At 38.5% G+C, this 21806-nt stretch overlaps 1 protein-coding gene across 1 annotated transcript in view; it reads right to left on the bottom strand.

The window, feature by feature from the left end:
* RFX4 (regulatory factor X4) overlaps positions 1-21806 on the bottom strand; it is a 78663-nt gene that overhangs the window by 29923 nt on the left and 26934 nt on the right. The window contains exons 6-13 of the mRNA XM_026863952.1: positions 16663-16876; positions 15752-15829; positions 13782-13945; positions 11365-11465; positions 9520-9578; positions 7766-7910; positions 4354-4448; positions 2799-2916 (exon numbers count right to left, since the gene is read on the bottom strand). Of these exons, the coding sequence (XP_026719753.1) occupies positions 2799-2916; positions 4354-4448; positions 7766-7910; positions 9520-9578; positions 11365-11465; positions 13782-13945; positions 15752-15829; positions 16663-16876 (974 nt within the window). The remainder of the gene's footprint in view (positions 1-2798; positions 2917-4353; positions 4449-7765; positions 7911-9519; positions 9579-11364; positions 11466-13781; positions 13946-15751; positions 15830-16662; positions 16877-21806) is intronic.

Raw genomic sequence — 21806 nt, 5'->3', positions numbered from 1 at the left:
GAACAGTAAGTTAGCCTTTGTCGCCATAGAACTCACTATAAATCCATGTGTTAGTCTGAAAAGCTAGAAGGAACTGTGTTAAATAAAGCACAGAAGAGTTTCTGCCATCTAGCTCTGAGCTGTTTACATTCAGGGGTTATTCTTTTGGAACTTGCTCAAATGGCCTTGCAGTGAAAGAGCAGCATCATTAATACAAATTATTACAAATTTGCATCCATGGCTAAATAACATTTGAGACATTTTAAGGGAAACAAGGTAGGGATAGCCCAGGCTTCTTCCTGATAGGATGAGGATTTGGTTTCGGTGTCATTCTCCCCCTTGAAAACCTGAAGGCTCAGATCTCCTCCTGCCTCCACTGGAGTTGCACCTGAGCAGGGAAAACTCCACCATGTATAAATAAGGGTTAGAATAGGGACTGACCAACTCTTGACACATCACCTACCAGGAAACAATCTACCTAACAGTCTGAACACCTCTGCAGCTCAACAAATGGTTATGTGGTTTATACAAAGTGAAATAATTTCAACATAAAAGATGAGAATACCCTCCCACAGGACAAATCCTCTAGCCCTTTGGTTAGACATCCTGTTCTGGCAGTGATTAATACTGCTTCAAGACTGCTGAGGCAGGCAACTGTGGTCTAAGCACCAAATGTGGCAGATGCAAAAGAATTCTCTTTGGGTTTACTTTTTTAAAATAAAGACTTCTGAATTTGATAAAAAACCCGGGCTACCTCAGCTTCACACTGAGCACAATGGTGGTTTTTTTTGTTTTGTTTTGTTTTGGTTTTTTAACTCTTGCTTTGGCTACCAAATTGAAAAGTAGTTATTGATCCAGTTCTACTTATAACACCACATACACATGAAAAATGCATCAGCTATGACCAGTACATTCTTTCCCTGACTGTAGTTACATATGAACATATCAAGTTCATGTTCAGAGGTGTGTGTCCATATAAGAAGGAGGATCATGCATTTGTACACACATTTATACTCAGTGAACTAAAAAGACAAAAACCCTCCAAAATTATACAAACTTAGCTGAGCAGTTAAAGTTCTCAAAAACGAGAAATTCAAGAGTCACATCTGTAACAAAGACAACAGGTAAGTTATTTTGGTAGATCTGAAATCTTATATTGTAGTGGGTCCCAAACTCAAACCAATTAATAACTCTCAATCTTCTCATTTACTCACTACATGCCAAGTTCATAAATGTTTCTGCTATATATAATAACTAAGAAATCACAGCTGTACAGACCATTCAGACAACTAGTGGTCTAATAACTATTTGGGGAATCCCCATTTGATTAAAGATGTTTTGGTGATTGATGCTCTGAAAGGGAGAATGTTTGAGAAGGTTACAAACATATCCTGAATAGGATAAAAATACTGGGGTAATGTGCAATTCAGTACCAATAAGGTATCCTTCGGGGAAGTTTATGACTTGTAACAGTGTAACCTCAACACTGCACTAAGGCAGGATGTTTTTTCATTTGTTGGGTACCCACCTGTTTCACAGGTTGGGATTAATGTCTGCAGAGAGAAGTGCACCAACTCAAAGTGCTAGAAAACAAAATTCAGCATTTATTCAACACTCATGTAAAGGGATTTCTGAACATTGGGAGAAAGTATACTGTTAAGCAGTATCAGCTACTTTTATGCCCACAACAAAAGAAAAGCTGCAGTGACTCAAAGAGAAAATGAGTCCTAGAGGAGGTGGAAAATAGATGTGACCAGGTCACTGGTGCTGAAAACACAAGTTAGCAGATGGAAATTGTGATGGTCCTGGGGATGATCTCTATCGTGATGGCTAATGGTGACTCACTAATACCTGTTTGGAAAACTCTTTACAATGGGAAACAATGAAAGTAGTTTCATATTAAAATATAAATACAGATCATATTGTGTTTCTCTCTGATGGTATCTGAATTTATACTATTAAATTTATGCTGTTAGATGGTTCTAATAGCATAAAGGCCATCAAAGCTCAGCTGGCAGAAAACCTTGCAGTTCCATGCAGTGCTCCATAAATTCACTCATTATTAATCTTCTACTAACATGTTTGGACAAATATGCATTTATAAAAAACATCCTTCATGCAAAATCTGGTTCCAAGTGACTGTGAATGTTCATACTCATGACACAGCTGTCCATTTTAAATCACTTCTGCTTTTAAGTGATTTTAATCCTAACTGTTTGTACCCCAGGATTCAAGACAAAGCCCTTTTTGAAACTGTAGAAAAGCAATATGCGTTTTCATTTAAAAAGTAAAAGTCTGTTCTTCCACCCTGACTGAATTCTAAGAAAATGGAAGAGAATCTGTTCAGGGTATAGAAACACACTCATTTTGCAAAGACTAGTTGAAAATGTTATGTATTTTAAAAGCAGAACTGGTAAACAGGTTACCCAGAGAGCTTTTCACCTACTTCAGTGCAAAGTCATCTCTTTTAGCATAACACATGGTCAGAGTGGTTTGGGTAACTGGGATCACTTTGCACTGAAGTGCATTAGGGAATGCTCTGGTAATCAACTCCTCCAGCTGACCTGCGACTGATAAATCCAGCTACTGGGTAACAACAAACAGAAGGAAGTAGTAATGTTTTCAGCTCCCCTGGCTAAATCTTGAAGGCAGACATCTGTCTGAGCATTATTTCCAAATGTCAGTAGCCCCAACTGTTTTGTTTATAGAGCCCTGGAAATGTGAAAACTGGTTATGTTTTCATTTAAGCTGCACATCAGAAGCCAGGATACAGAATTTTTTGACTGTGGCATGCAATTATTACAACAAAATGAAAGTACCAAAGCTGGGTGCACTGTGCAAAGTCATGTCCCGAATCACTCGAGTGCCAAAACAGGACCACATCAGGAGGAACTGCTGAGCTACTTTCTTCAAAGAGCCTTGTCTCTTGGCAGCTACCTGCAAGAAGACAGATATATCTGACACGGAGAAACTTATTTCTACCACCTCATACAGCTGATTGATGCACATAACTGTCTTCTTTTTTTTTTACTGAAAAACTACTTACCTTTATCTTCACATTAAAATACACACTAAAAATTAACCCCCCTCCAAACACCAAACCACAAAACAAAACAAAAAGTTACAGAAAGCCACCTTCAGAGCCTTCAGAAAGAGGAAATCATAGAGTATTATTCAACACCAAGACTGAATTTCCTTTATAAAGGACTGTCAAAAAATTGTTCTGATCTTCTTCTTAACCTAATTACTTACATGTTCATTCTTGCTTCTTAGTCAAGGAAGCAATTTATAATCCCGAATGCTTGCTCTATACTGAAAATTTATATTAATATTTCAAGTAAAGTTTACTACTGAATATAAAAATTTTTGTTCCTTCATGGTTTTATTTTTATTAATTCACAGTCATTTTACTAGCAAAAATATTTTCCAAAAAGCACACTCCACACTCTTCAAGAAGTTATTTACCATAGCCATATGTGAGTTAAAGAATCAGGTTCATCCAATTAGCTAATAAAATTAATGTTAAGTTCCTTATAAATATTAACAGTTATGGTCTGAATTTCAAATTGCATTCCACTGACTAAAGGAAAAGTTCAAAAAAACTATCAAAATATTTCAAATAATCTAAGGAAGTATCTTGTTTTCTGTATGGATCATTTGCAGCAGAGAGAGGCAGCATTTTCTTTTTCTGCTTCTTAGCTCTAACAACTGGAATGAAAAGGTGAAATTCTAATTGAACATCCTAATACAAAGCATAGTTAGTGACAGAAGTTAAAATGATCAGTCATATAGTTTCATATTCTATGTAAAATTATGGTGATGCTTGATCACTTCTGAAAATATTTTTTAAGATTTGTTAGTAGCTTTCTGCATGCACTTAAAAACCAAGTCTTTGGTATCCCAAATCAGCTCAAAAGGCAACATAAATGTGTCCTTCACTGAATGGTAATGTAGACTTTCTTCCTTATGTTTGAATGCACAGAAATGAATTAGCTAGCTTAAATATCCTTTTCATTAAAATCTTAAAAGGCCAGACTAGATCATGCTTTTTATTTGTACCGTGTAGTTAGGATTACTCTGAACTCATCTCTCCGTACCCCTGAAATACTGATTTGATTGGAAACCAAAACCCTGTTCCATTATTGAGTATCATCTTTTGGGATAGAATAGGTAAGAGCAGAGAAAAGCAGAATCCTCAATGTGAGCTGTTCTCACACTGAGCATGAAAACTGACAAGATTTTGTCCACTGATGTTTTATTCCTGCTTATTACCAATGACTGTGTTTTTTTCCCCTTTTTTCTATTTTTGCTAAAAATCTAGGACCTGAATAAAGCTTTTAATGCACATCAGTGACTCAGGTCCTGCTTACCAACCTTTACAACACATCTGTCCACCATGGAATCCAGCCACTCGATGTACGACTCAATGGGAGACTGCTCCTCCAGAAGGTGATCAAACTCCTGATACACTGGCAGACAGAGAAAAAATAGCCTACCTTAGTACTTGGATTCCATTTTGAACAAAAGAGAAACAAATCACAAAAAGCTGCCAATAACATCACAAGTTTGCTGTGGTTTTTATAATAGATTGCTTAGCTATAACAAATATATCTTTCTTGGTGCTGACCCAGTAAGTTTGCTTGGTCTCTTATCTTGTTTCTACTGAAAGTTATGGAGTCATTGGAAGTGGTATTTTAATGTGAGCAAATCAGGACATATTGTTTAAAATTAATCTTGTGATTTAAGCTTCAGCTGTCTGGTGTGTCCGGAAGTGAAACGTTTATGATGTTCTCTATGAAGAGTGCGAAGCTAGGCCTTGACCCTGGTGATGAAAAATGTCATGCATGAAATTGATTTAGAAATGCATAAAGAATCTTCTAAGCATCAAGTGGATGAGTATTGTTGATAGGGCTCTCATCTATATAATGCTTTAGTTGCAAAAACATGATTTAACTGCTTCAAATCATCTATTTGCCATGCCAGACACACACACACACACACACACACACACACACAGATTTTCCATAAACTTCTACTTCTTCAAAACAAACTGCTACCAATGCACAAATGCTATACTTAATTTTTCAGGAAGAGTTTAAAAAAGCAACCTGTATACTCTTTAACCTCTCCCAAGTACACATGTTCATATTTTAATATAGAAAGCAAAAACAATCAAGTTGTTCAGCTGCAGCTCTTAAAACTGCAAGTCTCTGTTTATGAGAATCAATGGCTGGAAAACAAAGAAACACGCGCTTTGACACCTTAAGAAACTGTCTTCAACTGAGCTAAAATAAAAAGCTCAGTAAATCAGGAAGAAAGATACTTTCTACCTGCCGTGTTGATGTCAATATGCCATGCATTTCCATTTATGCTTAATTATAAATAACAGGAGAAAGGAATTTCCCACCATAGAAAAGATAGGGAAGCAGGTGGAGGAGGCAAATCATAAAGATGATAGCTAGGGAAGTGAACCAGAGAGGCTATCCAACAACAATGGAAAGAACAAGCTCCCTGGTCTCTAAGCTGGATCAGCAAGATGAGCAGGAATGCATTTGCTTCACACCTGACTATAATTTTGTTTAATTTAGGATTGCAAAAGCTGCATGGTGAGAAACATTAGTTGGGGAAGAAGGGAAATAATGACATTTGGGCCCCCCTTATCTTGTTTCATTGTTCTGTTGAATGGGCAACCTCCCTTTATTCAGAACAGGATCACAGAGAAAACTAAATGTTGTCTCCTTACCTGAGTGCTTGGCTGGACAAAAACTGACTGATAAAACAGATGAAGTAATTCATATGCTGTGCAAAGAGGGGAGCAAGAGTGGAAAAACAAAGCAGCTGCCTGCTTTGCTGCTGGAGCAATGCAGCTGTGTACAACAACCTACTTGAGAAAAGTAATGGTTTAGCCTTTAATGACTTAAAAATACTTCAACAGGATCTGAGAAAGAGGGAATAAAGAAGAAACCATGTCAGACAAAGCTACCATAGCAGAGCAGGAAAGAGATTCTCTTATACCCACTGATTTTTCTGTTTCTCTCTAAGCTTGCATATTGGCTTATAAACATTTTTTTCCGGTTACAGTAGCTGGAAATCATGCTTTCTTGATTACTAATACCAAGAATGTGAAAGTAGGCCTTTACTCTATATCATATGAGTCATACAGAGTGTGATCTTTGAAAAGATCTTCGGCCAAGTAAAATAAACATCAAAGGGTAAAAAATAATAAGGTCTACAATAATCTCTATACATATCTGCATATCTCAGTGGAATCCCATCTCTACTGATGAACATTCACACTAGATTACTATTTCTGAGTAATCACTTATTGGACTATATGGGCCTAAAATATGGGAAAATGTGCTCAAATCCATTAGCATTCAGGAAAATTCCATTTGATTTTATTACAATTAAATTTGTATTTAAATAACTAGTACATATACAAAAAGCTTTCCTAAACAGTAAGGATCTTCTGAATGAGAGCCAAAACTGTTGCTGCTACTAGGGATTACAACTTTGAGAACTCTCTTTTTTGTCCAGTAGGAGGATGATGGGTAGATATCGAAGACATAACAAATGACAGAAGGATGCACCCAGCTTCTAGACTCCCGTCTCACTATATGCTACCACCCCTGCTGCCATGTCAAGTTTCTCTCTTCTCATAAAGGGAAGAGGGCCATGTCGGAAAATTAATCAAGGGTTAAGGAAGAGAGGAAAGAGTACCAAGCACCTCTTGCTCAAAAACAGAACTAACAGAGAGTGCAAAGCCTGTCCCTAAACTGAGAAGACTTCTGGTGTTAACATGGTGGGCTGAGTGCCAAAGTCAACCTTGCAGGGTCCAGTGTACATGTGAAGCTATCACCCCTCCTCTTCCCAGCCACTCACTGAAAGAGGTACCCCACTAGCAAACCTACCCTTGCAGGGCTCCCACGAGTGGTTGCCTGGGTTGCTCCCCATTAAGGCTGGCTCTGGATAAAAGATGGCTGGTCCTCCTCAGGAGAGAGATTGCAATACAACAGGTGGGTTCACAGGGAAGTGAGGTTATGAACGATGATAAAGACAAAGCTGGTCACCTCTGGTGCCTCAGAGGGACAAACTCAGTGTGCTTAGAGTTACACCTAAGCTTACAACCACGCACACTTGCTGGACAATGCAAGTTATATTTTATATTTGAAAAAGATCTTTGACTCTAAAACCAATTTGCCAGCATCTCCAAAGTTACTTTTCAGTTCATGCCCTTACTGTACTAGGCAGAATCTAAATTAGCCAATGAGCTTGCTCGATATGGGACTTCTACTTACTCATAAAAGCTCAGGGTGAAATCTTACCTCATCAAATGATCTTGTTTGTGAAAACAGTGTAAAATGGAGATTTTTATAAATAAATGTTTACAAGGGACTCAAATACACAGCCACTTTAGTGTCAAAGCCATTCAAAAGCCAACTCTCCTGCAGTTCTACAGCAGGACTTTATCAGAATCAATGGTTAACTCATGGATTTAGTTTACTCAAGTTCATGGGAAAAAATCCTCCTGAATTTGGGTACAATTTTTGTGCCATTGGCTGTTCTGGATACTAGAAAGAAACTTGTTAATGGAAGAGTGCCCACATCTATGCCTCAAAACATAACATCTTGACAAGGCTTTGCCTTACATTTCTATAAGTGTCTCTATATTTATCTTAAGCCTCCAAGCAAACCAATGGCTGCAAAAACCGTGTTACTTTCACCGAGCTTTGTTTCCAGCAGGAAACCAAGTTCATCTGGCTTTATTTGAGGGTTCTGCTCTTACATTGTATGATGAGCTTTCTGTGTTCCTCCCGCGAGTCCTCCATAGTATAGAGGGTTTGTTTGGTAATGCTATTCAGATCCACATTCCTCCAGTCCTCCAGCATTTGAAACGTGATGTCTGCACTGTGGATGACCGTTCTTGATGCCTGTAATCCAATCCAACCTATTCATTAGTTCATGGTTTATTAGGTTAAAAAATAGGCTTTATCCCCTTTTATGCTTCCTTAGCTAGGCTCACTAAGGTGATTCTCCTCATGGACCCCCACCCACCAGCTTGATGTCTTATGGACATTACAGGCCCTCTAACCACAGAGAACTCCAAGTGATTTTTCCTACTTCAATCAGCTGCAAGTATTTTGTTTGCATCCATCACAAACCCTGATGAGCAACACTAATCTGGTGGTGCTGTTGCTAGACTCCTTAATCTCTAACAGCTCTGTTGGTTTTCTTGACCAGTTTTGTCACCATAAATGTTTTGGCTTATAGCTTCAGTTCAAAACCAAAAAGCAACAAGAAAAATCAAGCCAAAACCAAACAATCCCCACTCAGGTTGGCACCCTCCCCTCTCACAAACTATGAAGACTCTCATTCTTCCCTCAGCCACATGAAAAAGGTTAAAGCTCCTTTCCCTCTGCTTCAGATCTGCTTATTGGCTGGTTGAGATAGGGGTCTGCTGTTGATAATGGGGAGGCTGGGCTGAGAGGAAAGGAAGTGACATAAGGTCATGGTCATGTAATATACACCAGATCTCTGTAAATTAAGCAGAGATGATAGCCCACACTAAGGTTATCAGCTTCCCCAAGGAAATGATGCATTTGAAGAGTCTTTCATGTAAGTAAATTGTTACATCCGAAGTATGATGCAGAAGGCTGTGGTCTCTGTATCTTGATTTCCTTTGAATCCCTATGGACGTCCAAAGTTCAGTGATGATTTGCCCTGTTTGGGGAAAGGTAGCACTGGTACCCCTGCCTCCACCACCAAAATAATGGACGAAGAAATCTACAAAGAAGTCCTTGCGGGAGTGGGTTTTTTTCCCCAGAGCTTCTTCCTGTGGGCTTCACCACTCACAGGGTTAACCTGGGGTGTTGGATACACCTTCCAAGAGTGGAGCTTTCAGTGTGATGGGAAACAAACTGCCTGCTCCAAAACATGGGTGAAAAATCTAATGGATTTAATGCATACTCCCCCTTTTAATACTAGACAGAATTTGGCCTCATGACGTATAGATAGGTAATTGTGATCTAAACTAACCGGTGAAAAACAAACACTTTAGAGTAGTTTTTATATTCACTTGCTACGGTTACAAGAATATTTCTATTTAAAACCCCAGCATTTCAACTGTTTTGGTTTTTACTAATTTGCATTTGATATATAATACACAATTAGACTTGGAATTTACTGTCAGGCATATAGAAATTTTTCTTGCCTTGCAATAGGCCTAATACAAACTGCTCTGAAACGAACAGAATCTCTCTCATTTATTTCCTGGAAATGAACCATCTCTTCAAATCATATAATAATTTTGTTTCACAAAAATACCCTGCTGAATTTAATGATTAGAGATTGTCAGTTGTCTACAAAAGCATTTTTTGCTGATTATTTTTTTATTTTGTAAAGTTGGTTACAATCAATATTGGAGACAAACTGCTAACATGATCTCTTCCTTTGAATAAAGTCTAGCCTACCAATTCATAAAATTATTTGAAAAGTCAGTAAAAATGGCATTCAGCAAACCTGGGTAACTGAAATATTTACCTGGCAGAGATGATTTAGTGATGTCTGTCGCCGGAGTATTTGTGAGAATCTTCTGGACACTGCAGGAAAGAAGAGATACATATTTATGTACCGTGCTAAATAAAGAAAACTACTTCTGAAAATACTAAGTTAAAACAAGAGCGAAAAAAATATATCCACTTTCCCATATACAATTGTGGCTACATAAAGTTCATTCAAATAGCTCAGTTTTAACTTAGTTTAAACCTTGACCTAAAACCTTAAATCTGGGTGCTCAATCAGTTTTACAGAGGCATATTACAAGCAATGATTTATAGATGCTGTGAATAATGAGATGACAAGAGAAATGTAGAGGACAATGGACGAGCTTTCTTGTTGAGCATAGAAAATTTTCTCTTGGTACACAAAGGAACTGCAGACCAGAAAAAACTCTTTAACAGAAAGAAAAATGTTGGTGCAAGAACAAGCGGGCATAAAATGATAGCTACATTATGTGTGGAAATTAGAAAAGGTTGATAAATCTTAATGCAAACCAGTTTTGGAGGAGTCTTTCGACTGGACTAGTAGAAGCTAAAGTCTGATACAGTTTCAGGTAGAATTTGATCAAAGTTTCTGAAATAGATTACACAATGTACTAATATACTATAGGGTAAGATTGCCTAGGAGGTACTTGCCAGGCCTCTGCTCCTATTTTAGCTCTTTCCAAGTGATATAGATCTTGTATTATTTCCTATACTTGGAAGATGAACTTTTAAAATGTTGTATTTTGCATCTGTCTGAAATCTGTGACTTGGGACTTGCAAACATGACCAAGGCTTGCAGTTATTCCTGTCAGTATCTCCACTGGCTGTGAACACTATCACAAGTTCTGATGAGGAGGAAACAACTGCAGAAGCAACAAAGGCTCAGGTAAAAGATAGGATGCTCTCAAGTTTTTCAAATCACCAAAGACTTGCAGGTCTATCCAAACAGGCCTTAGACTTGGCCACAGGGTAGGTTTTCCCTCTGTACCATACACAGTGGCAGTTAAAGAGTACAGATTGAAAATTACTCTAAAGTGCATTGTCCATCTCTTTCCCTCCCCCTTATAAGACTGGAAGAGATCTTCCTGTAGCAGATTCTCGATATTTTTGAATTGACAAAGATGTGATAAAGCATATTCCCAGTTCTGACTCTGTGTAACTTTTAAAATAAATTAGTAAACAACACAAAAAAACCCCTAAAATTAGATGTTCCAACTTGTATCCTGAGTGTTCTCAGGAAAATATACACCTAATTTTCCATGCTGATCAAAATAGTTAATCCTCCTAAATTAGTTTTTTTTTTTTTCCTTTAACTTTGTGGTGTGGAATTTAGTGCTCATGAAAGGCAAAGAATTGAGAGCCGTGAAATAAAGCAGGCTTTATCAATAGGTGATGTGCACTGCAGGCATCTACAAAGCATGTCTGAAAAGGACTAGTGCCCTTTCCTGTGGTGACAGGGTAATTTGATCTCCTTCATTTTTAACTCTGGCACTTTTTTGAGTAAGGGCCTCAAGCTGTATTCAAATTGTGCTAGCCTAAAGGTTTGTTTAATAATTTCCTTTGCCTAATATCATCCTTAATGTTTGCTTACTATCAACAGAATTAATTTCTTATCAGAAACCACAAGAAAGGAAAAGCAATTCTTCTCATTTTGAGCAGTGCCTTGTTTCACTAAATGAAATTGGTTCTCATGAACAAGTGGAGATTGTAAGTAAATGCAAGATTTATAATGCTGACAGGTTTTAATTCCTAAAAGAACACGAGTCTCACTTCTAATTAATTTGTAATCAATAAACACTGTATGCATCCCAGGTTAATAGGGGAGAGGTTGGGCAATACATACATTCAAATTTGATATTTCGTAGGTTTTCTGGTAAATCATGGAGAGCTACTTTCAGCCACTCATCCAGTTGCTTTGCAAACTTTCGGATTACCTGCGTCAAACTGAAAAGAGAAATTACTACATCAGAACATGTTTACTCTGTGCTTTATGTTTTAAGATCTGTGAACACATGAAGACAATGAGTCTTCATGTTATTTACAACTCATTATTATGCAGAGTTGCTGATATATTTTGGTTTGTAGGTGTGAAGAAAAACTTCTGAAAACATTGGCAGGAAAAAGAAAACATACCACTGTGTTCAAAACCTCACAAAGAATGAAAGTCTCTGTACTGCACCGCTTTGATACTTACACTGTTTTTAGCTTGAAATAAAATCATTCCCACTTTGTACAAACATAAAAGCCCACATTTATACAAATGTACTCAGGGATGCGCAAGTGAAGCAACAACCAACTACGCTGCAGGCTGGAGCCAATGAGTGGGTGATGATGGTGGGGAGGAATTTCGAGACCAAGCCCACACAGGTGGGGAAGTGGAGGGCAGCAGGGCCTGCCTGCTTAGCTCTGCACAGGACAGGAACTTTCCCAGACAAGTGAGATTTCTCTATCCTCCATTCCTACCTTTTTCTGATGGCGCCATCATTTCCTGCTAAAGTTGGTAGACAGCTCATTCTGCCCTTCTTGGAATTGCTCAGTATAAAATGACAGGTTCCAGGAAAAGTTGCAGGGTGTTGTGCAAGGGACCCTAACAGTTGGTTCTGCCAGACTGAGCTGCTGTACTGCCTGTAGCAATACTCGAGATACACAAATGAGAAAGAGAGGAAAGATGCAAGGAACTTTCCCTCTTTCAGCTAGGCAGCTTATTCTGTTTGTACTCCTAACACACTGCACTGAGAACAGAGCTGGTAAAATAAACATGCACACAGGCCGGCTCTGCTCCACAAAGACACCTTAACGGGATAGGGGATGGATGACAACTGCTGCACCCACTAAAAAGTGGCTTTTCTGGACAGCCAATATTTGTTCCCAGGAAGTCCCTCAGAGGATTCTGGCTGAGTCAGCAAGATTTCCTTCAGGAGCTTCCATTGCAATGAGACCCTTCTTCACCCCCTCCAGTGCAGGCTATGGCTTAATAGCCACAATCTGGCCCTTTATATGCATTACAAAAGTCTATATTCACACTCAAGTCTCTCCTTATTTGCTATGAAAGAACTAAGCAGCTTGAGAAAAGGACTGCTGTTCTGTTTAATCCTTCCAATGAAATAGATGGGGGGGGTGGGGGTGGAGGGACAAAGCCTGTAAAAATGTACATGTCTTATCAAGGAAGCCCCATGCTTATAACAGGTTTCTTGTGGAAAAAATATTTTGCCTGTACTTTACCAGTCATACAGTGCGCATAGGAGAGCAGAACGTCTTGTAAACATTTGCCATGATTAGACACACTTTAAAATCTTGAGGGCCAAATATATAGCACCAATAAGAAACTCATAGAGCAATATTCTTAAGAAATTACTCAACCTCAGGAACACATTAGTAAAATAATACTAAAGGTGTACACATATATTTAGAAAAAGAGAATTTCCTGAAAAATCAAAGGGAGAAACAGGTTGACTGCACTCAGTGGTTACCCTTTTTGCTGTGCACTGTTGATCTCTGTCATGCTTTACCTATACAAACAAGACCTCTTGGACTCACATGAGCTCCAGGTAGGGAGAAAACTGCTGAGATCTACCACACAGATTGGGAAAGTGAATTTACCTTTGAAACAAAAGAGGCAAATACTTCTTAATACTAATAAAGTGATCCTAACATAAACATACAGCTGTTCTTCATAGGATAGTATTTAAATTAAATCAGCATGTCCAAGACTTCACAAGTATGATCTTCATGTTTTATAATTCTCGCAAGCCAAATAACAATTGGGTTCCAAGAGTACATAGAGAGACAAATGCTTAGGTTGCAGTGCCTGAATATGTATATGAGTATTTACAAATAGAGCAAGCAGGCCAGCTCCTCTTGTCACTGTAATTCAGAATACTGTTATGTTGTTATCCCAGACTAGCAGAGAAATGTCTGAAATTTTCAGAAGATAGTGTGGCAGTCTGCAGCCTGCAGACTTCTGACATACCCTGAAAGTTGGGACATGACTATCAGCTTGATATTAATAAACCAAGAAGAAGGTGGTATCCTTTATCACACAAAAATTAACATGTTTTTCACAATACAAGTCTTGTTAAAATCTGAACATTTCTTCAGGAAAGTGTCAGCTCTTCAACACCTTTGAATTGACACTGTGATTTAAACTCAGGAAATGGGTGGCAGCAAGCAGCTTTCTGAGAACTTGTGCCATTCTTGAGGAAAAGACATATAACAAAGACAGCCGAGATAGAAGTGGTCAGTGCTGCTAGCTATACTGACCTGTCAGGTAATGCTTGTAGTACCGTTGGCATCAAAACTCCAGAAATTGCTTTGTACAGAATTGAATCACAAACTCCCACTATATTCACTACAGTTGAAGAACCCAATACGGGCAGCATATGAGGAGGCATCCCTTGCCAAAAGTGCAGAAGAAAACTTTGAACCTGCAATCACGAGAAGAAGCAGGGATGTTCAAATTAAAATAATTAAAAGCCACAAATACAATTTTCTTTAATTGATCTGTTTATATAGCATTTGTTCAGCCACAGAGCTGGACTGATGGTGTACAATGCAGGTAAGGTATATTCCTTAACTAGACAGCTTATACTGTAATGCAGTGCACAGTGGGATAATCAACCAAAGGACAAGCAGACACTCTGAGTTGGTGACAGGGTGTCTACACGAGAGAGACCCATGGGAACCACCAGATTTTTACCTTCCATCAGTGGCTGGTGAGTGTAACTCTTTGGCTTCCACATGTCAAGCCTTTTTCTCTCTTTGCTCTCTGTCCCTGTATACAAAGGAATGCAATCTAGGGCTTGGTGTAGGGAGAGAGAGAAAGATAGCACATGGCTTACAGGGGTCAATATACCACTTTTTGTCTTCATTTTGGAAAGAAACACTACACTTAGGGATTTCTTCTTTCCTCCACTATGAAGGAAAGAGGAGAAAGAATGGAGAAAGACAAAAAAAGAAAATGGGGACATTTCAGACATAGCAAAATATACCTCTGAAAATTTTTGTTTAGGAAATAAAGGTGTTATTCAGCAGACAATATGATGGGATCTACAAGGGACAGAATACCGGCATTCATAAGTGATAACCTTTTGCACACAATTTGTATCAAAATAAGTAACTGTGCCAGGTGCAGTAGAGAATATTTGCCATTTATATATTGATGCTGCTCAGTCCTCCTCCCCACCACTGATTCAGACATACATTCCCTAACAAAATATAACACCCTGTCTTAAGAAAGTATTTTGAGACCCATCCAGCAAAATGTCCTGAATATGTGTCACATATTTCTCTCACGTGGAAACATCTAGACTGGATACAATGACTTCAAAGAGCCTCAGCTTTAAATCAGAAGAGCATGAGAATTAAACAATGAGAGGAAGAAAAGCAGGGAATTTCTTGCCATTGTTCAGAAGGAAGAGTCAAAAGATCCATTTCCTTTGATTTTTTCCAGGACCTGGATGTCATATTTGAGTTAGGCCCTCAGCATCTCTATAGTCAGATTTCTTTTCCTGGACTAGAGGCCTCCTCCACATGTAAGATGAAACTGCTTGCATTCTAGTAATGTTTTGGTTTTCAGCTCTAATTATAGAGCTGTCTGTATGCACTGCCAGAAAGCCCTCAGATACAGTTGATATGCAGCAGGTACAAACCTTACCCATCTCTAATGGATGGTATCAACTGCTGAGCAGTGTGTGTGTTCTTAGCTGCACTGCAGTACAACTGAGCAATTGAAGACTTCAGCTACAGCTTTATGGGATATCTGGGAGGCTGTAGGCCCCCCACTGCCCCACATCATTGTTAGGAGACCAGCAGAGCCTGCCATTTTGGCTGTGGCACCTGCCCTGGGTTTGTGCTGAACACTCAGAGGAATTCCTTCAAACAGTCAGTTCCAACTCAAACCTTTGAAAAGTGGTGGTGGACAGACTTCTTGAATTGTAAGAACTGGATTGTCCATCATTTTGTAGGGGGATATTGCTACCTTAATCCTGCTGGAGAATGAAGAGACAAAAACATTCCCATTGCTTTCATTCCTCTAACTCACACAGTGTTCTGAGTGAGATTTAACACTATCAGTTACATATTATATACTCAAGTATAGGTATTGTTCATCACTCATGAAAAGGATCTGCCACCACAAAACCGTAAGGTTGTAATATCACATTCAAAATAAGCTCTCAGATCCATCAATACCTTATGTATCATTAAACTACAACTATAGTTTCTAACCATACCTCATCAAAGTTTGCTCTTATTACAGTGTCTAGTATCCTCTGACAGTGAGTTCTATACATCATAATAAAGGTAGAAACCTGAAAAAGAATGAGGGAGACACACAAAAGATTGTTCTACTTTAAGAAACCTGCTTTTAAAATTATCAGAATATAGAGGACAAAAAAGTTTTTTCTTATTTTACCTATGCACAATTGCACAAATAATGAAATCAGTTAGAGTCTAGTTAGATTAGTTAGATTAGCTTTAAGATGAGTTTTCTTCTTAAAAGTAAATTCTCCCTTTGAATTCATGGATTTTTCTATGTCAATGGGGATTCTTCAAATGTAAGAGGAGCAAAAAGCCTCAGTGAGATCAAAGACGAGAATGTGGCCCTAATTAGGACATAAAGAACTATAAAACCCTATTCTTTTGTCCACTTTACATTGATACTACACATGTGAATAGCATCAGAAAACTCGCAAGCTCAGCCAAGAGCAGCCAGAGCACTTTTGTCATATGTGCAGATAGGATTCTCTTAATTTCTAGTCTAGAAGGATAAGAAATATACTAAGTCCCTCTCTGCTCAAGAATGCATCAGAACTGTTTCTCAGTTTGCCATCAAATGTGTTCACAGATTAAAGAGCTATAACATATTTAAAAACAGTTATCCTCAAACCTCACCTGCTGTATGTAATGTAACTTTAAAAGAAGTGTGCACAGGCTTTAGAAATATACAGCTGATAGCATCAGCTGCCTACTTTAAGGGAATATATTTCTTCCTATTAAATGAAGTAATTAAGTCCCCCATAAATAAAGTCAAAGCATTATTAAACGTACTCTAATTTAAAGTCTTTATATTTTAGATAAAGCTTTCATCAGAGCAGGGGAAAAAAACCCAAGACAAGCTGAGAAAAGATTTCCAAAGCGTTACCTTCTCCTCTGGCAGACTGGCTGGCAGATTTAGATCTTTGACATTTGGAAACTCTGGCAGTAATGTTCCCAGTTTGGATCGTGGTGAATACGCCACTGTCTGTTTGGTTACTTCTTTTTTTCCTGTTTCGTTGACCCAGGCTGCTCCTTTTTTAGAATACATCACATCATAATACTGGGAATTTTCTTTCACTGCGATTCCATAATAATGGTACCTGATACATAGAGATGTGTATTTTATAAAGCAGACTGTTTGAAATTTTTTTTAAAAAAAGATATGGATGTAAGTGAAACATAATGCTAATGATTTCTACAGTAAAACAGACTGTGCATTAGCTTATATATTATTAACAAGCATTGATTCTATAGCAGAACACTGTGGTAACATATTTGGCTTCCAATTTTCATTCCTTCTGGTAAAAGTAGCTCTCTTAAGAGTTAATAAAGCTGACTCTATTGCAGGGCAGGAAAATAAGAGACTTCCATTTTTTTTCTTATTATTAAAAAAAAAAAACATCCTAAAGCCACTTGTTGGCAGAGCTCTGCTGTGCAGCTGCTCCTTTAGTTTAGCGATAAGCAGAGGTACAGACCCTCTGGACTGGTCCTTTTGTTGTTATTTCAGTTCTCTGATTCTCAGACTGTTGAGGACTGGTTTGGTCCCTGAAAAGCTTGAGTCTTTACTGCAAATGAGTTGATCAGAAACGCTTCAAAAATTGAAAACACTTCAATGAAAAGAGGGGGGGGGAGGGGGGGAGGCTTGTGCTGTAAAACAATGAATGATACAGTTCAAAATTATTTGTTTCATTACTTAGCATCAGCACTGGGCTTAGATCAGCAAGCGATACCACACAACACTGTAACTATGCAGGCCACAGTGGGAACTACACAGTGTGACTGTGCTATAAAAATAGACTGGTGGCCTTATGGCACAAGTTTATGCTACAACTTAGCTTTATTATAGGTGTTAATGGAAGCACTGATTATCCAATCCAACTCCTGCATCAAAGCAGCAAAGGTAATCTTATTCCTTCTATAATCTGCTAATTTATTTCCGTTTCTCAGATGTAGGCACCACCAAACCATCAGCTAAAATTTTGATTGATTCACCCTACTTTCTCAGATGGAATTTTCAGTGATCTTCCAGTTCTCACCTTACAGCCTATCAGACCATGATGAGACACAGTCTTCTGGATCCCACTATTGTGGCAGGAGATGTTACCATCTCTGGATGCTTGTTGTACTCCTCAGACAGTTACTGATCTCGAGAGTGCTGCCAGCAAATCTGTTCACTTGAATGGACCCAAGCTTGCTTTAGGCAAAATCAGCTGGTTTTACAAAGGTCATCTTAGTGGAAGAGTAGCATTTAAGTGATGGTAGCTTAAATAAACTTGGGTGACTTTTTTCCTTTTTTCACCCATAGTCATTCACCCACAGATCAATGCATGTCATAATCTCCAGCAGAAAGTGGTGGCAAAGATAGAGTGGAAGCTCTAATCTTCTCTATCGGCACAGATGGGCTGAGAGGAGATCTGGGGAGTTGTACCAAACTTCTAGTACATGGCTCCCTTGACATGTCTACTGGGGACATTCCATATTGTCCATTAAAAGTAAAAGCTATCTTGAACTCAATATTGAATAACCCCAGTGAGATTTACTAAAGCATTATGCTGACATGGTATGAATGGGATTCCTAGCTTCAATACCTTAGAAAGACATACTATGGGCTCCAAATCTGCCCGTCAGAACTTAGGCCAAAACATGTATTCCACATCAGAAACCAGGATCCAGATTGGTCCTAACCTGTTACAGATAGCTAATGGCAAGTCTGTGCTAACACTCAGATTATAACACCAGCTGTAGAAGTGTGGCTTTTTAGCTTGAATGGTAACAACTCTAACTTGCAGTTCAAGTCCTCAGTTTGGTCTCTAGCAGCTGTCATGCCTGCACTATATGTAAGAGCCATAAAGCTCACATACATCCTGTGCAGTATGTCTGGGGTTGGGGAAACCAAACGGAAATGCTACAGGGAGCTAGCACCACAAATTGCTAAGGGAAGGTGGGAAAAAGGGGGAAAGGTCATAGCAAGCAGGACTGCAAAAGTTCTAGATGGACTGAAAGGTTTGTATAATTTAAACAGGGGTCAGTCTCATACAAAGTTTCCTCTTAAATCAGTTCAAGAAAAAAATGAATGAAAGCCTGGAAAATGTAGTAGAATTTCACTGTGCATTATTGAGTTTCTGGTATATTGCACTTGGCAGTAAACTACATAAAAGAGTTTTCCGGGTAGCTTTAAAATCATATAGACAGCAATAGCCAAATTAACTGCAAAATTCTTCCAGATAGCTTCCTCCTTCAGTAATTTTACCATCCCAAATGGCAAAATCTCACTGGTGCAGTTTACAGAGATTATTTTCCAAGCACTTTTCTGTATTGCTAATCAAAAACCTCAACTTAATTCAATAAATACGGCTTGAAAGTTTGATCTGTAGCAGAATAACATGCAGACAACACAGAAAGTTTTGTGGTAAACAGTGGAATCCTCTTTACTCTCATGAATGTGGTATCTGAAGCACTCCTTCAAAGAAAGAAGCAAAATTGCCTTCACACCATGTAGTTTCCATTGGTTTAACTAACCTCTTGTGAACATAATTGAAGAGTTTCAAACTACAGCAGAAAAAGAAATTGGCTTTTATGTTTAGCTGCCTTCTCATGGCTCACCTCTGGCAGAACTGTTTCTAAGCTCTATCGTGTGATAGAGAACAGCTGCATGCTTACAGCAATAAACCCAGCTGCAAAAAAGAAAGCCTCACAACTGATGACCAAGAGTGTAGCACCATTATAGCTCTGAACTTTGTAATGTTACAAGGCAGCCATGCTATAAAAAGACTGGAGGAAGAACAGTGTGAAGTCAGATAATCTTAACCACTTCTATGGTCGAATTTCTGTCGGCAGTAGCAGGGAAGTGGAATGAAAATCATACTGGCAGCAATCGGTCAGCACAGTTGGCGATAAAGGAACTGAAGTGTTAATGCCTAAAGTAATTTCTTTACATAACGCTTAACAGGAATGCAGTCAGATGTTTCTGACAACAAAACCAGAGCTCAGTTACAGCTGTGCTGGGTGTAGCAAGGCATGTATTTATTGTAAAGAAGTACAGTAGGCATGTAGAGTGTGTGTGTGTGTGTTTATATCCTCTTCATTGGACCAGATGAGAATGACTCCTCTGTATGCTATAATCCTTGGCGTGTTAACCACTGATAAAGCTGTAGACATCCTCTTGGAGCAGAAGAACTCAATTTCATACCTACCAATGCTATGAAATTTGAGTGACTATGATCTCCCCCTCAGGGGTGACAAGGGACTCTCAGGGGCCAAGGATTTTGTAGAGCACAGACAGCATGCTTTACAGAAATCCCTTCTTCTTTGCTAGACAGGGAGCAGAACCATTGCAAAGGTGGTCTGAGAGGAGTATATGACCTGAAAGCCCCTCTGATAGGCATGCAGGTTAGAGGGGAAATATGCAAGAAATATTAAGTTTAATTGATTTTTAGCCTCATTGAGAGTAAGCAGACATAGCTTTTGGGTATGCAAGACACCTTCAGTCAGCAGATGAAGAGCATCTTTGCCCTCTGAGAGACTCCTGGAGCTATGTGAGGAACAGTTTAGAATAAAGCAGTGCTCATTCCTTTCATTAAACAGGAAGACAAATAACAAAGTTGTAGCCAATCTCAGAGTGATTTGATGGCTGACAGCAGGTCAGCCATCAAATGAATGCTTCCATAAAGCAACTTGTGCATGCTTTCACTCAGTCTTTATGAACCTCCACAGGACTTATATACAGTGATAAATCCTGATTCCATGAGCCCAGACCTATCCTGCTTTCCTAATATGATGTCGGACTACCCAAGAATTTGCTCCTGAGAGATTTCTGGTAGCTTTGTCATGCATAATGTTATGGTAGCTCTGAATCTCTGAATTTGGGAAGAGATTTCAAATCTTCAGTGAGCTGCTTAAATACGGCTGCTCTAGAAAAAACAAAGGTTAGTTATAAAAATTAGGAGAATCTCAAGATGAGGGAAAGGACATTTGGTCCCATTGAAAAGATACTGCTTGTCATGGACCACTTGTTAAAGAGCACAGTAGAGTTAATTTTAATGGCATTTCTTTTAGCATCTTAATTTCTTCTTTTGTTTAAAGAGTGGGTCATTCTAGCTTTAGTATGTAAGTTCCATTCTCATAGCCTATTTAATTCTCAGCATTTAGCAATATTGTGTTTCTAGGCTTTGTTTTGAAAGAGAACCTTTATCAGCAAAATTCTGCAAATATATTGTCCCAGGTTTTCATCTTCCCTCCATAGCTTTCCACTTGCAGTCTACAGAGACTACCCTTAGACTACCTTGTACAATTCTGTGAAAAGCATATCTCTCTCTATATATATATAGATATTTTTTTAATATGCTTATGTTTCCCATTAAAATATTCAAAGCTCCACTGAAAAAATTTCATGGAGTCCACAAGCAGAAAAAAAAATAAAAAACCCACTTTACCCTCTTTATAAATTGGTAGAATCAAATCTTAGAAAAAATAAAATACCCCAGGAAGTGCATTCTTCTTTCTGAATCAATTTGTCATTCTGGAATTAGGATGAACTGTTTTCAGGAAGTATCATCTTTTGGGTAATGCAATGAACTAATTCGTTGATCACTTAAAGATATGTCAGACTTCATTACACAGGAAAAATGGTGTATAAATCCAGGTTTGTGGACAATTTCAGTTTAAACCAATACCCACCTAAATTCCAGGTAGCATTCTCCACTTGTCCTCTAAACTGAAACATGATGTTAACCAGCTGTCATTCCCCACCCTCCAATGGTAGTTCCATTACTCCTGGGTGTGAATGTCCTTTACGTTGTGTAAAGTGAGTTGGGATGAAAAACATTACAGGAACAATATGGAAAATACTGCTGATGAAATCAGTAAAAGGCTTCCATTAGAGTACCTTTGCAGGATCACCACTGAATCAATAAGACAATGTAAAGACTAGACTGGAACCTCCATCAGAATTGGGTTTTAAGTCTCCAACTGGACAAATTATTCCCTGACCTTATACTATCCTATTCAGTAAAGCCAGAGCCAGATGGGGCC

This window comes from Athene cunicularia, assembly GCF_003259725.1.
Source record: "Athene cunicularia isolate RWA chromosome 1 unlocalized genomic scaffold, athCun1 chr1_part2, whole genome shotgun sequence".
In the NCBI taxonomy this organism is placed as follows: domain Eukaryota; kingdom Metazoa; phylum Chordata; class Aves; order Strigiformes; family Strigidae; genus Athene; species Athene cunicularia.
This window is presented reverse-complemented; position numbering and strand designations above follow the sequence as displayed.